Source organism: Panicum hallii, chromosome 1 (genome assembly GCF_002211085.1).
Source record: "Panicum hallii strain FIL2 chromosome 1, PHallii_v3.1, whole genome shotgun sequence".
In the NCBI taxonomy this organism is placed as follows: domain Eukaryota; kingdom Viridiplantae; phylum Streptophyta; class Magnoliopsida; order Poales; family Poaceae; genus Panicum; species Panicum hallii.
In genome coordinates this window covers 3,629,320-3,644,980 of record NC_038042.1, presented here as the reverse complement: position 1 = coordinate 3,644,980, position 15,661 = coordinate 3,629,320, and the positions used below count along the sequence as shown (strand labels likewise).

The following is a 15,661-nucleotide window of genomic DNA, read 5'->3' as shown; positions in this document are numbered from 1 at the left end:
GTGCACCTCCAATCCTCTTTAGTTCAAATACTTGTACTAATTTTCTAAAATTGGATATCATTTTGGAGAAATAGCACAAATATTTGAACTGAAAGGGGTTGGAGGTGCACCTAAGGGTCACCAATTTGTATCCCTATGTTGCACACAAAACCCTTATTTCCTGTCGTTTACATGCTTAATTATTTATATCAGATGTTTGCTCCTCTACTCCGCTTTGGCTTGCACACCTTTGTTTCCGTAGATATATTACTAGTGCTGTTCAAATCAGATCCAACGGTATGCATGGTTCTATCGGTTTTTCTTTCCCCAAATAGACTACACATAAATTATATGTAATGCTAAGGGTACTTATGACACACTTCATAAAGAACTTCACCTCTCTATCTTTTTGTGCCAGGATAGAATATCGCCACACACCATGGGCTTTGTAGGAGAAGACTCCTAGAGAGAGAAAGCGAAGAAAGAGATAGCAGGCGGATGGAGGAGAGAAAAGAAGAAACTAAAGCCACCCCGGGCAAAAGAGAGAGAAAGCTAGAAAGAAGGAACCCCTCTCAAACACAAGCTAGTAGCCAGCAATCGACCAGCCAGCCGGTAGTGATCAAGGCCCGCCAGGCAGCAGCTAGCGGGCAGCCAGTAGCCACACCAACACCATCTGCACCACAAGGCCAACAAGCCCCCGGTCCTCGTTCTACGCGCCCCGGCCGCGAACCCTATTCCTTGTTCTTGAATCTCTCATCCCCAATCCTACACACCAGCTGAGAGGAGAGAGAATTAATTCTGGAGATCTAGAGAGAGAACGGCAGGGAGGAGCGAGGTGCGCGCGCGCGTGGGAGGGGGAGAATAGAATGTTCCCTTCCAAGAAGGCCACTAGCGCCGCTGCCGCAGCCGCTCCCGTGAGCTCAAATGACAGGCCGATGTGCGTGCAGGGAGACTCGGGGCTCGTCCTCACCACCGACCCCAAGCCCCGCCTCCGGTGGACGGTCGAGCTCCATGAGCGCTTCGTCGACGCCGTCACGCAGCTCGGCGGCCCGGACAGTACGTGTGCCGCCTGTCGTCGCACTACTATATGCAAGCAAGGTTCGTCGTTCTTTATCTGATTCTTGGTTTGTTCTTGCAGAGGCGACTCCGAAGACTATCATGAGGGTCATGGGAGTGAAGGGGCTTACTCTCTACCACCTCAAGAGCCACCTTCAGGTGTGTGTATGTGTGTAGTCGCACCAGCTAATTAGGGTTAGGTTTTTGTTTCTCCCTCTCTCTCTCTCTCTCTGCATGCATGTTGGCTAATTTAGTTGTCTGTTCTTTTTTATGAGCAGAAATTTAGGTTAGGGAAGCAGCCGCACAAGGAGTTCAACGATCACTCAGTTAAGGATGGTAAGAATTTTACGAAGATATCGAATTTTCCTGCATACAAAAGATTTTCGCAATCCAGTCCTCTGAAGAATATTAACTGGTCATCACCTTTCAATTTGCAACCTGCCACCCATATATAAATCTGTGTATATACATATAGTTTCTCTGTACGTGTTCTTCACTCCTTTACATATATTACTATACAGTTAACACTAATTCTTCAAATTATCGCAGCTGCGGCGATGGAGATGCAACGAAACGCAGCCTCTTCTTCAGGCATAATGGGAAGAAGCATGAATGAGTACGTTGATTTCATAATATACTAGTAGTAGTCAATACTGTGTGCAGAATTCCTTTATGCACACTCCATCATCCTAATTAACTTTTTCAGCTAAAACAAATTTAAGCCTTTTTTTCTCATATATTTGCCCCTGACCTTTCACTTTCCCTTTTGTGAACCTTAATTCCAGCCGCAGCGTCCACATGAATGAGGCTATCAGAATGCAAATGGAAGTCCAGAGAAGGCTACATGAGCAACTAGAGGTAATAATCGAGAGTGCAAACTAAAGTACATACACATGAAATTCTTAGGAAGCTTGTTGAAATCTTCTTTTAAAAGTACGAGGAAGTTTACTTAGCTCCACTTTTTGTGGCCGGCCTTACCATGCTGCTCATGATCTCATCATTAGCTTTATTATTTACAAATTACTCATGCATGATGCATGCATACATCATGAACATTCTTAGGAAGCTTACTTACCGCTACTGCCACTACTGCAGCTTTGGTCCTTCACATGTTTGTGCTGACGAATTCATGCATGCATGAACATGCAGGTGCAGAAGCATCTCCAGATGAGGATTGAAGCCCAGGGGAAGTACATGCAGTCCATCCTGGAGAAAGCCTACCAGACCCTCGCCTCCGGCGACGTCGCTGCGTGCCCGGCCGGGTACAAATCCCTAGGGAACCAGGCGATTCTCGACGTCTGCTCGCTCAAGGACATCGGCCCTTCCATGGGCTTCGCTTCCCTGCAAGACCTGCACATGTACGGCGGTGGCCACCTGGAGCTGCATGAGCAGATGGAGCGGCCAATGGAGGCCTTCTTCGCGAACTGCGACATTGGCTCGCTGGGGAAGAAGAGGCCCAACAACCCTTACGCCGCCGGCAAGAGTCCGATGATGTGGGGCGACGACGAGCAGGGCAAGGGCATCGACCAGCTCCAGATGGCGCCGCCGATGATGGACGCCGGCATCGACGTCATGGACTCTATCGCCGACGTGTACGGCGACGTGAAGCCCATGATGTCCGGCGACTCCACGGGGAGCAAGGGCTGCTTCGACGGCAAGCTCGAGAGGCCTTCGCCGCGGCGGCCGCACATGGGCAATGAGAGGATGGGCAGCCCGTCGGTGATCGGAGGCCAGACAAGGAACCTGTCCTACGGGTAACTAGCTCACTGCTGATTAATTAACCAGCAGTCCTTAACTTGCGGTGAAATTAAATTAAAGCAGGCGATTATTATTAACCGGTGCATGGCTACAAATAAGTATAGCTGGATCAGAATGGGGATACAATGGAGATACATATATAGCATATGTGTCATTGATCAGGATGATCTTATTGTGGCGTATCACTTGTTGGGATGATGCTCCAAGATTATCTATTTTGAAGAGATGTACCTAAGTTCTATGTAATTGCTGTGTTGTTGAGATGGGTGTAAATGCATGTGTAACTTAATTGGTAATTTTGCATGCTGAGGAAAAACAATCTTTAAATTTCATTGATCTGAGGCATGTACATTGTAATAACAAAGAACATGTCAATGGAACTTTCTGATAACTTGTATTGTGCTGATTAATTCTTTTTGGTTGATTTGAATAAAGTACTAATTCTGTGTGACTTTTGATGTAATCGACATTCTCGCAACTAATCTCGAGATTAAGAAACCAAGATTAGCGTACATATGCATTAAATTAGATCAATTATATATCTAGCTTTAATTTGCTGGTAGAAGTATATCTAGCTAGGGCGTCAATGCTACCTTCATACATGCGATAATATACGTATCGATGCCCTTATCTTTACAATACGGTCATCTCTGCAAAGTGGTGATGTAATGTGTAGATTTGAACTTTATGGCTTCTCTTGCAACTAATCAAGAAATTTTTTTTGGAGCGACACCCTTACCTTTTCATGCAGATCAGATGAGCTATATATTCTCATGCATGCCGCCAACAGATCTAGCTTTAGCTAGCTAGCTAGGTTATAATTATAGTCTTGAGGAAACACAAGCTTATGCGAGGGTACCCCCATGCATCTTCACATTAGCGAAGCAGTGTTCTTCGTTTCTGGTCAATATGACAACACAAGCTAGTAGAAGAAGATGCTTTGTATGTAGCTAAAACTAATCATATTACATACGATCAACTTGCAACAGAACCATCAACACATATACGCCTGAAAAAGCAAAAGCAAAAGCAATATGCACATATATTAACATTATTTGTGTGCGGTTATATGGAATCAAGGAAAATACTATTATTTCTAGCTCACAAGATGGCTACAGACACCGGATAGCATACGGCTAAAATAATAGGAACCAGTACATACACATCATACATGCCACAAATTAGAGAAAAACAATTTTGCATTAGAGAAACCTATCAGGTGGGCCTATAATCGATATGATGATTCTGCGGCATTTAAAGAGGAAAAGATGGAAGAAAAGGGAGAAAAGGAGAGGGGAAAAACTAAAGTGAGAGTGCATACTCAGTACTCACGCTGCAAGCAAGAGATATTTGTTTTTTTTCAAATGTTCTGTTTTCAAGGGAACTTTAAAGGAACTGTATTGATTGGATTAAGCCGAATGTGTGTTTTAATTGAATTCATCTTATGAGAACAAAAGAACATCATGGAAACTGTTCAGGTATCTCGTAAAAGAACATAACGCTGGGCTACTATATGCTGAGTCTGCACATCTCCTAATAAGGGTCTTTTATATATGTTCAGATGATACGGTAAGTTATCTAGCAGGCCCTGCCCCTACATTTTCTTTTCCAATTAATCATGCATACGGTTGCGTTAGTTGAATGTTCATGCATGACCACGCAAGATAACTGCCTCACTCACTTCTGTCGAATAAAGTTTAGGCATACTTATGATCAGCTTACATGTCAAATCGAGTACATAGAGGAACGACATGCATCAGTTATATATAAGCTCAACACACACGTTACGACGATGCATGCACTGCATGCATATAGTGTTGCACATACCAATATGCACCAAATAAACTTAGGTAATTCCTTTTAGAGAAAAGGGAGTACTTCCTTCCTACAAGAAATAACCCACAACGACGAATGCTTCATTTTACTGCTTGTGTATATAAAATGATAATAATTGTATCTTCACCAAGCGACAAAGGAGGAAGAAGAAGAAGAAAAAACAGTAGCACTGCAGAGACCGACTGGCGGACATACGAGGGCCACAAATAAAAATAGGCTCAACGAACACCGCAAGGGAGGCACCAAGCGAGCACCGATACTGACCTCCCGTTGAATGATGCAGACAGCGGGTGTCCAGCGTCTTTTACTCATCTTTCGACCATAGGAGAATACATTTTTCCATGTCCACTTCATGCGACATATATAGTTCCAATTCAGTCGTATACATATGCCTGTGCTTATAAATTTCAAAACACGTAACCAGATCATACACTCAAATAGAAGAACAGTGACCTTTGAACTAGGTAATCTAAAAATAAATCATGGATAAAAAGTCACCAAGCGTAAACAACCTAATAAGCTGAAATGTACTCGAACTTGAACGATAGAGTTGCACACTCAACGCGGGCTGAGACGGCACTTGCCACCAAATTAGCTAGGCTCCGTTCCGAGACGCCGACGTACACGCACTCCTCCCTCCCATGCAACAATGTCCCTAGCAGAGAACCTCGACCTCTCTCACTCTGTGTCTTTTCCCCCCGCTGGTCGTGGAGACCTCACCCCCGAATCGACTGGCTTTTTTTGCCTCTTTCCTCCTCCTACGGTCTTTGTTGGTACAGTAAAAAGGCAAAGGACGAAACGAGTACAGTGGTACACCACCGGCCTGGTAAGCAGTCTTTATTGGTGCAGGAGCAGACAGGCAGGTACATGCAGGGATTTCGAGGAAGCTTCTTGCTCCTGAACCATGCAAGCAGAGGAGCAGGAGCAGGAGCAGGACCGGGAGTAAATTCCAAAAGCTGCGTGCCCAACCCCCAGATCCGTGATGCAGCAAGAGCAGGAGTAGTACTAGTATGTGAGAGCACGGGTTCCGAGGCGGATCATCTTGGGGCGCATCAAAGGCGACCTTGATTGATTGCCCGCCCGGCCTTATTGGGTTCCGCACTGCCGGTGGGACAAGCAAGCAGCCTTTGGACTGGTGGCCTGGAGCCCGCTGGGATAGTGAGAGGAAGCTTCGTTTATTCCTTCCTGCCTGCAGCGTAGAGTATTGCATACGGTTTGCCAGTATAGCTGGCTGTGCCGCTGTGGGGTGGTGGCCCAGACGATACTGCCTGCCCAGGGGCTGGACGGACTGGGTCTCCTCTTCTCGGGAAGCGCGAAAGATTGAGCGCATGAGATCTGCGGTACAGTATCAGCATCTCCTGCTCGCTTTCAGTTTGCGAGCAGCTGCAGTTGCAGGTTGCCGCGAGAAGAGAGATTCACAGGCTGAAGAGAGGGAACAAGGCAAGCGAATGCGATGCAAGACCCCTGAAAATGAAATTTGAAAAAAAAATGAGATATGCCCATCCGCAAAACCTTACTCTACAATAGGGCATCAACAGAAGATCACCGATGGTGATTGTAACGCGGCAGGAGCAATGCCAAGCAGCAAGAACAAACTTACCTCCCATTCCCAACACATTCATTCCTCCCAAACTCACCACCGTTTAGCAGCGTCATGACGAATCTGGTAGCTATGGTAACCTTCGATATGCCAATCCGATTCAGAGATCGGCGCCGCCACCTGACGACCAAACTCCTCCTGCAGGATCCAAACTGTCGTCAGGAATCAGGCGTGGCGTACATGCCACCGACAGACTGCAACGCGGCATCTGGCGAGATGTTATCCACCCTAGAAGCTTTTATTTCGTACTAGCATCAACGTCTCCAAAGACGCCATCGACGAGTAGCGCCATGATTGTGTATACAAAAGCTCGGAGATGCTTTATTGTTCACGTCATTTACAACTCATTCGGACCTTTTTTTTATTCATGGCTCCGCGGCTTATTCTCTTTATTCTAAACTGCTCCCGACAGCCAGTGACGGGTTCCCTCCCATGCATACCATCTACTGTAGCTTGCAGCTAAACTTCCTATCAGGTGTCAGCACACCTGCCTCCTTTGGTTCCTCGTTTCATCGTCGTCAGGCGTTTCTAACCAGGCCGGTTTCAGGACTCAACCCATGTTGCCCATGCAGATATACTTGAGCTGCAGTTGTGCATTCGAGGACAGACATGTCAGAGGAGCAGCAACACTGCAGAAGTAACAACAGATACAGATACGATCTATGACTGTACTAACCTCCAGGTATTCGTCGACGCCATATTTTGATCCTTCTCTCCCAAGACCAGACTGCTTTACTCCGCCAAACGGTGCCACCTGAACAGTTAAAGGAAGATTATTATTGACGTACTAGCCACAAAATAGGCTATCGTGTACTATCTTACTGGCTGCTTCTTACCTCCGTTGAAATGATTCCCTCGTTTACCCCAACTAAGCCGTATTCAAGAGATTCAGAGACACGCCACGAACGAGGTATGCTCTTGGTAAATATGTATGCAGCTAAGCCTGCACATCCAGCATAATATAGAAATGCTTGAGATGAGAGGTGACCAAAAAAAATGTAAACTTTGCAAACAATGATCCACATCTTCCATCTAGCCGTATGAGCACAGTTCTCAGCATATTTCAGTTTAGGACATTCAAAGAGAATGCAGTACAAAAAAGACCTAAATGTCATTGAAATACAACCTACTATTTCTGGGCCTTAACATCAAGAAAAGAAAAATGCTATATAGTATATTGCAGCTTCTAACATCGAGAAACAAATAGAAGTTGCTATGTTCATCCTACTCAGCTCTATTAAAATTTCCTTGCTAAGGTATACCCTGCCAATTATGCTGACATGTAATTTCGTTCAAAAGCATGGCGTGTTACTCAAGAGCAATTGATTATTTTGAGTTGATACTTATTGGTGCACTAGGGACTGTTAATGAACCTGCGTTTGTATCATTGGCCAAATGGATTGCTTCTTCCTCAGTTTTGAATGGTATAAGAGGTGCAACTGGGCCAAAAACTTCTTCCCTGAAGCAAAAATGAAAGAAAGAAAAAGGATTAACAGCTCTGAAGTGTCAGCCTCTTGCCTAATGTATGAGCATTTATTCTCGCATGAAAGTAGAATCTGTGCACTAAAACAAGGTAGAATTGTAATTGCTGAGGATGGAAGGTCCAACTGTAAACTTTACCTGAAAAGAAGCATATTATTGCTGACATTCCCTACTACAGTTGGCTCATAAAATGTCATCCCCAGGCTGTGCCTTTTACCACCTAGCATGATGTTTGCTCCCTACAAAATGATTGGAGAGGGTACTTCACATGCCGTTGAAAAGAGAGCAGACCAACACCAAACAAACAAGTTCCCAGTTCTCAATGAAGTAAGCAAGCACAAGATGTTCCGACTTAAGCCTAGTTATAACCAACTGGGCCAATTCAGCCTGCTCTGGTTTCAGCCAACTTATCATTTTTCCAAAAGAAATCCCAGAAACTGGGGCATCCTGACTTCCTGAGTCCAGACAAACCAACAGGGCCTGGGGGCAGGAATCTGTCCAGTTCCTTATTTTTCTTTTCGAGCCATGCCTTCTGAACTTGGAGGGAAATGCACACTTATGGTGATTGAGAATACCTTTGAAGTCGCATCATTTATGAACTTCTCCACCTAGAGAGAAAAAAATAGGCCACAAATAAAGCATATGAGGAATTGCTCACTTCAGGGAGGAGGGGGGAGACTAAGTACATGGGATTTATTAGTGGGTAAAATATGCACCTTTTGGACAGCAGCTTCATTAATCAGAGGACCCTGCAAACGGAAGGAACTGGAACTCCTTAGTCAAGGGTATATAAATGCTAAAAGAAATATAATATTAGGTAAACAAAATAGAGAACAGAGCACATCAGAAAAATCAGCGTATGGCAACAGAAGAATGTGAATGGAAGTTTGGTAAGGACTGTAATATTAGGTTTAAACAGCTCATAAACTTTGAATGCAAAGCACTGTTTAAGCAACAAACACAAGAAAAACAAAATTGAAATGCTACTAGATCATTTATCATGATGAAAATAACAATTATTAGAACACTGTACCTGTGATGTACTCTCTTCTAGCCCATTACCAACATGCAAACTCCGAACAGCCTTGATGAATGCGCTTGCAAATTTTTCGTAGATACCTATAGATGCAACATACAACTTTGTGATGGAAGAAACGAGGCCCCAGTAACATCCAAATCACATAAATATCAATATACCTTCTTGCACCAAGATCCTGTTTGCACAAACACATGTCTGTCCACTGTTACGGAACTTGGCAGCAAGCTGCAATCATATGGAGTTGGTGAATATTAATAACATTATAATGCAAAGGGCAAAGCAAGTCTTAACAACAAAATAAAACAAAGTATTGTCTCTAATGAGGTATAGATTCATAGGTTCTGTTGGTAAACCCTTAAATACTTGAACATCAGCAGTTAGATCAGTGTGTCAAACGCTCCTTCATGTGGTTAACCATTAAAGATGGTCAATTTTGTCTACTCTAAACATAAATACTACACAGAACATGTGAAATATTTCTTCCTGAAGCTGGTAGAAGTCGATAAAAACAAAGCAGTGCCTACCGTACATAGTAAGCTAGGCAGAAAGCTGCATCATGCAGATACTGACCCTTAAAGAGACGGATCAGGCAGTCCCTGTATTTTTGCAATAATCTACATTGGAACTTCGGACACAAGATTAAGGATGTCTTTTTTATCTCACTAGAACATAAGTCAAAAACTAAATAGTATTCGTAATGCATTCGTTTACCAAAAGTGGACAATTTAGAGAAGATGGCATCATTTTTTTCTAACGCGCACATCAGAACCACAAAGGAACAAAATAATAGGCTCGAAAGTAATCTGGTAAATTTTAAGATCTTAGAGATTATTTACAAAATAATTTTATTTTCTCGAATACGCAGGAGCGCTGCGTATCATTGTATTAAGAAGAAGGAATGATCCAATTACAAGAAACCCACCACCCCGCCTTGGATCAGAGTGAGGAGTGGGGTGAACTAGAGATACTGGTTTGTATGCTAGTACGACACATAAGATAGCTGTAAAAGTGAGGTTCAAATTTACTTACACTTCCTTTAACAGCGACATCGATGTCAGCATCATCAAAAACAATGCAAGGTGCGTTCCCACCAAGTTCCAAAGAGACCTAGAAAGTAATTTTTGCTGTGAGCATCAACATTAGAAGATCTCAGAATGAAATGACAGCATACCAAATTGCAAAGAAAGGTCATTCAAAAAAAAGAAACACTTAACCACTGAGTGAAAAGATGTTGCTTAGTTACAATAATGGAATTTGCAGATCACTAGACCTTTTTCACGGTATTTGCAGATCCTGCCATCAATTTTTTGCCAACAGCTGTTGATCCAGTGAATGTAATCTTTCTGACCTAATAAAAAGTTATATTATAGTGTCAACCACAATTATTCCTACCTAACCTAGTAAAGAAAAAAAAATGTAGATGCAAGACAAGATGGGAGGAAATAAAACCTGTGTACTCTGCAGTAATGCATCACCTATCTCAGGAGCATTACCCATCACAACATTTAGTGCACCCTGAATGAAAGAATAAGTCCACGACAGGTTAAATTGATGACAAAGAAACACTGGCTGAACAAAATCATTTAGATAATCAATAGCGGAGAAGATTTTGCAGTTGCAAGTAAAAGAAGAGATTTGTTTCAAATGTGTTGTAAAATATGATTCTCTATCCCCTACTTCTGAAGGGTTGGAGCTATGAATTGCTTGCATCAGGTTTGGTGATTTGATTTGGTGTGATGATTTTCTCTTCAAACAAATGGTAGAGCATTTAGATTTGGTAGGTGATGGCATACTTTACATGAAAAGCCACTGATTTCTTTGGTTTCTACTACATACTTAGGAACCCTTACTTTGACTAATACATTAATTAACATGTAAACACAAGAAATAAAAACTCAAATAAGATTGGAATGATTGAGATCTTGATATGATTACCGCTGGTATTCCAGCTTGGAGAGCAAGATCTGCTGCAGCCAATGCTGTCAGAGGTGTGAATTCTGATGGCTTGACAACAACAGTGCAGCCACAGGCCAAAGCTGGTCCAACCTGCCCAAAAACCACGTATGCAAAAAAATGTACTGCCTTAGCTATTATTTCATTTTTTAACATTTTACCAAGGAATAAATATACTGCATGGCTAGAGACCTTTCGGGTTATCATTGCTAATGGAAAATTCCATGGTGTAATAGCTCCAACTACCCCAACTGGCTGCAGTGCAAAGAAAAAAGAGAGGAATATTGAGATACATGATGTGTAAATCTCCACATGGTAATAAATACTCAAAAGAAAGATAAAGAACAAAAACACTTGTTCAGAAACAACACACTCGGTCAAGAAATGAACTCCTACATTGGAGTCAGAGTCCATTACACTATGTCAATATGATAACCAAACTATATTACTTTGCTCAAACCTCAAGCAACTGGGAAATGGCAATTGTATTTGTATTAAATTAACTCCTTCCACATATGGACTTGCTAAACTAAGAAGTGGAAATCCTAAAGCCATGAATTAATCAGCAATATCTGTAGTCCCCAGTAAGTTGTACGGAAGTGAAACCCCATTTAAAGCAGTTAGCCAAAAGAACATTTTGAGTCCTCTTGCAAAGAGGAAGTCATGTATACATCCTTCATAAAAGGATGCCATCTTCTAGAATATGACATCACACCAACTGCGAACCGAGTATTTGCCTAGGTGGAAATTCAATTCAGTGATAAAAAAAGCAATCAATATTAATATTTTGTTAGTACTAACTTGTTTAGTTTCCTTGTGCAGACTATGACAGTGTCACTTTAAAAACCAACGTATCGGCTAAGCCATGCTGGTAAAACACAAACATTAAACTGCGTGATAAAAGGGCTCAAGGCAAACCGACAATGAACTAACGTAAACAAAATATACAAGCTAATAAAGTGAATGGACAAGTGAAAGTTATCATCAAAAAAGTAACAAAGGAAAAGGTATCAGCATAGTGCCTGCTTCAGAACCAACAGTCTGCGATCTGACAGAGTTGGGGGAATGATATCACCGTATATACGCTTTGCTTCCTCAGCAAAATATTCTATGAAACTTGCACCATAATTGACCTGACCAGAGGAGTAGCAACTAATCAGCCCTCAAAAGAACATTTGAAATTACGAGCACCAACATACATCAGTGGATGATTTAAATGAAGTACCTCACCAAGGGCTTCTTTCATAGGTTTCCCCTGCTCCAATGTCATGAGAAGAGCAAGCTCTTCCTTGTGTGCAATAATTAGATCGTACCTTTATGAATATATATAGTGAGAAGGAATATCCAAACAAATACAAAAATGCATGCTATAAATCATAAAAATCCTATTTTACATAACTACCATTTTCTCAGAGCCTTGCTCCTCTCGTTCGCGGTGAGTTTACTCCAAGCTACAAGAAGGAAAGAATTAGAAGCATTAGAACGTACAAACAGGACAGCTACAAATATAAAGAACATACAGTAAAGAGGCCAATATACATATGAAAGTATGAATTAATACAACCAAAACTGATCCAGATAAGGAAAAAACAAAGAGAGAGAAAATTCTTCTGCCTTTATCCTTACTTTATTGTGCTTTTAATTGTAGAATATGCTTTTTAGTTTCATATTCCCTCCGTTCTAAAATGTAAGACATTTTAGTTCTGTCCTAAGTGAAACTTCTCTAACTTTGATCAAGTGTATGGAAAAATACATAAACATCTACACACCAAGTTAATTTCAATAAATCCACCATGAAATGGGTCTTGATAGTGCATTCATTTGGTCTAGTAGATGTTAAAACATTTTTCTATAAACTTTCAAAGATAGAAAAGTTTGACTTAGAACAAAATTAAACTCTTATATTTTGGAACGGAGGGAGTACTTGTTTAAGTTACATCTTAAGATCAGGATATAGTACAGGGCACTCCTGTATCTACCTTCCAGTTTTTAGTAATTTTAGTTTCTATCAAAAGAAGACTTTACAATAGATATCCACCTGTGCAGTATGCTTATATGCTTGTTCTAGTTATGAGGTTGGAACTGCTATTAGTCAAGGTATTATAGAGCAACAGAACATTTAAGCAAGATATAGCGAATTTCTGAGATATAACTAGATATAGAACATATAGTGGAGAGTGGATACTTAGGCCACATGACTCAAGTTGAAAGTGCCGTTAGTCAAGGTATTATAGAGCAACAGAACATCTAAGAAAGATATAGCGTATTTTTGAGCTATAACAAGGACATGTAGTGGAAAGTGGATACTTAGCCCACATGAGACCTGCAGTACTTTATTTGCTTACAATACTAGACTTGTCTTCTTATGGAAGGGGAGAAAAGAGGTTAATGGTGGCTGCTGCTTGGTGGCTTGGGAAAAGGTCATGCGACCACTTGAGCTAGGAGGGCTCGGCATTCATAACCTCGAGGTAATGGGATGGGCACTGCAAATGAGGTGGCTTTGGATTGAGAAAACAAAACCAGATCGCCCTTGCCCCTTGGGCTGGCCTGGAAATCCCTGTCCACCTGAATACTTCTGCTATGTTTGCAATCTCGGTCATCACCGCAGTTGGTAACGGGGAAAACACCTTATTCTGGTCTGATCACTATTTACATGGACAGAGCTTGGAAGATTTGGCACCCAATGTTCACAAATGCGTTCCTCAGAAAGTGAGAAGAACAAGATCTGTGGCTGAGGTTCTTCACGAGTTAACATGGGTAGCTGACATAAAGGGGGCACTTGGCTGGCATGGGCTTGCTGAGTATTTACAGCTCTGGGATACAATTTCGGGCATTGCACTAAATGTTATGGAGGAAGTTCATCATTGGAAGTTTGAATCTTCAGGGGTTTTCTCCACTAAATCTGCCTACAGGGCTTTCTTCTTTGGGTCCACCACCTTTGAACCGTGGAAGAGATTGTGGAAGTCCTGGGCTCCAGGAAAATGCAAAACTTTTATTTGGTTAGCCATCCGAAATCGCTGCTGGACAGCTGATCGCTTGCAAAACCAAGAAGAAGAAACGGTACAACACATCCTCATATCTTGTGTGTTTGCCAGACAATTCTGGTTTGCCGTCCTGCAACCCCTGAACCTGGTCGCGCTGGTTCCTAACCAAAAAACCACCTCTCTGGCTGATTGGTGGAAGAGGGCTGGGAGGAAATTACCAAAGCAGCACAAAAAAGGTTTTAGTTCTCTGGTCATGCTTGGTGCTTGGATCCTCTGGAAGCATCGAAATGCTTGTGTCTTTGATGGATCGGCTCCTTGCCTTCAAGTTGCCCTGCAGGCTTTTAGGGATGAGCTTCATCTCTGGCAAGTTGCAGGCGCCAAGGGGCTTAGGGCCCTCGGTGTAGGCCAGGTGGCTTAGTTGCACCAGTAAGGTGCTGGTTGTGGTCAGGTCTCATCTTATTATCCTTTTGTAAGAGTCTTTTTTTGTTTTTTTTCTACCATCCTCCATTCTGGTCAAGGTGGGGGAGTGGTTTTTGTAATTGGACCAATTCTCTCTTCTTAATACAAAGATATGCAGCTCTCCTGCGTGTTTGAGAAAAATACTAGACTTGTCTGAATTACAGAATAAAAAACAGAATTGAAACAAAGCATAGGTTAATACTATCACAAAATTCAGCCCAAAGTCTGGGACATTATCTTCAGAAATGACATAACCTTGAGAGCAACAGTTCTGAAACACAATTTAATACTAATACAGAAGCAAAAAAATCGAATGCATCAAAACATTTGACTTACAATAGAATGCACAGTTAGCAGAAGCTATAGCATCAGATGTTTCTCTGCTGCCCATACAGGCCACGTTTGCAAGGACGTCACCAGTAGCTGGGTTTTGCACCTACGAGAAAATAAACAATGTTTCGGTTATCCACAATTAACATCGACACAAAAATTACGCGTTGGAAAAACACTGCGTTCACAAGCTAGAGGCATAAAGAAATCATAAATTCATCAAAAGTAACTCCTCAACTCAATATTGCAAATAGCCACCGCGCAAAATACATAAACTCCAATTCCCAATTCCATCCGAATTAAAATCTCTCCGCCTGCACCGAACCACAATCATCGCAGAACCCAAAAACATTGACATAAAACCCCTTCAAAGCCGCCACATGAGAGGAGGACGAGCCAATCAACCAACCACATTCCAGCTGATTTCCAACACCGCGAGAGGAGCACGTGCCTGAGAGGACGGCTGAATCCCGGAAAGTGACGCGTACCTCGATGGTCTTGCCGTCATATGCGTCGACCCACTGCCCGGCGATAAGCCCCTGCGTCCTGAGCAGCCCCGCCGCCCGGATCTTCTCCATCGCGGCGCCCGCGTCCGCGCTCATCTGCACGCCCAAAATATATCAACAAACCCGCAACCAGCAAGCGAGCGAGGCACCCCGCAGTGACGCTCCGACGGGAGGGCGAGGGGTGGGTGCAGTATGAGGAGGAGGGGAGGAGGAAGGTGGGTGAGGTGAGGTGACGTGGGGGGCGTACGTGGCGGAGGGGGGCGACGCGGGAGGAGGAGGCGGCCAGGATGTGGCGGGCGCCGAGCGCCGCCGCGCGTCGCATCGTCATCATCGCCATCGCCATTCGAGAAATCGGAACTGGAAGTGCGACGGGTGCGCGGGGGAGGGGGAGACCACGAGTGGCGACGGCGGACGCCGGGAGGTGGGGCCGGCGTGTTCCGACTCACCAGTGACTTTTTGACTTTTTCCGGTGCGCTGGCTAGAATTATGAGCGGCTGGTTTCTTTGTTTATGCCGCAGGCTGCTGTTGCGGCGCAGATTTGGAGTTTTTTAACGAAGCGGGGATAGCCCAGACGTCACGTAACTTGGGCCGGGCTGGATAGGACAATAATTCGGGGCAGAGGGAAGGTAACGGATTCAGGCCCAGTGTAGTTTTGGGCCTCGTGAAAAATGAAAGAAAT

General features: G+C 43.2%; 2 protein-coding genes across 2 annotated transcripts; one reads left to right on the top strand and one right to left on the bottom strand.

Annotated features, from left to right (window-relative positions):
• Nucleotides 1-845: 845 nt before the first annotated feature.
• On the top strand, nucleotides 846-3,186 carry LOC112879249 (myb family transcription factor APL). Its single transcript, XM_025943505.1, has 6 exons — nucleotides 846-1,035; nucleotides 1,118-1,194; nucleotides 1,314-1,371; nucleotides 1,585-1,651; nucleotides 1,821-1,893; nucleotides 2,185-3,186. Exons 1-6 carry the CDS (start codon nucleotides 846-848, stop codon nucleotides 2,791-2,793), a joined length of 1,074 nt encoding a protein of 357 aa, XP_025799290.1. The 3' UTR covers nucleotides 2,794-3,186.
• Nucleotides 3,187-6,438: 3,252 nt separating this feature from the next.
• Nucleotides 6,439-15,387, bottom strand: LOC112872977 (succinate-semialdehyde dehydrogenase, mitochondrial). The gene is made up of 20 exons (XM_025936013.1): nucleotides 15,230-15,387; nucleotides 14,965-15,078; nucleotides 14,483-14,582; nucleotides 12,106-12,154; nucleotides 11,929-12,016; nucleotides 11,726-11,836; nucleotides 10,896-10,958; nucleotides 10,686-10,796; nucleotides 10,200-10,265; nucleotides 10,021-10,098; nucleotides 9,780-9,857; nucleotides 8,909-8,975; nucleotides 8,745-8,830; nucleotides 8,428-8,460; nucleotides 8,287-8,319; nucleotides 7,850-7,950; nucleotides 7,603-7,688; nucleotides 7,066-7,172; nucleotides 6,906-6,983; nucleotides 6,439-6,812 (listed from the first exon to the last, which is right to left on the bottom strand). Exons 1-20 carry the CDS (start codon nucleotides 15,323-15,325, stop codon nucleotides 6,780-6,782), a joined length of 1,578 nt encoding a protein of 525 aa, XP_025791798.1. The 5' UTR covers nucleotides 15,326-15,387; the 3' UTR covers nucleotides 6,439-6,779.
• Nucleotides 15,388-15,661: the final 274 nt, after the last annotated feature.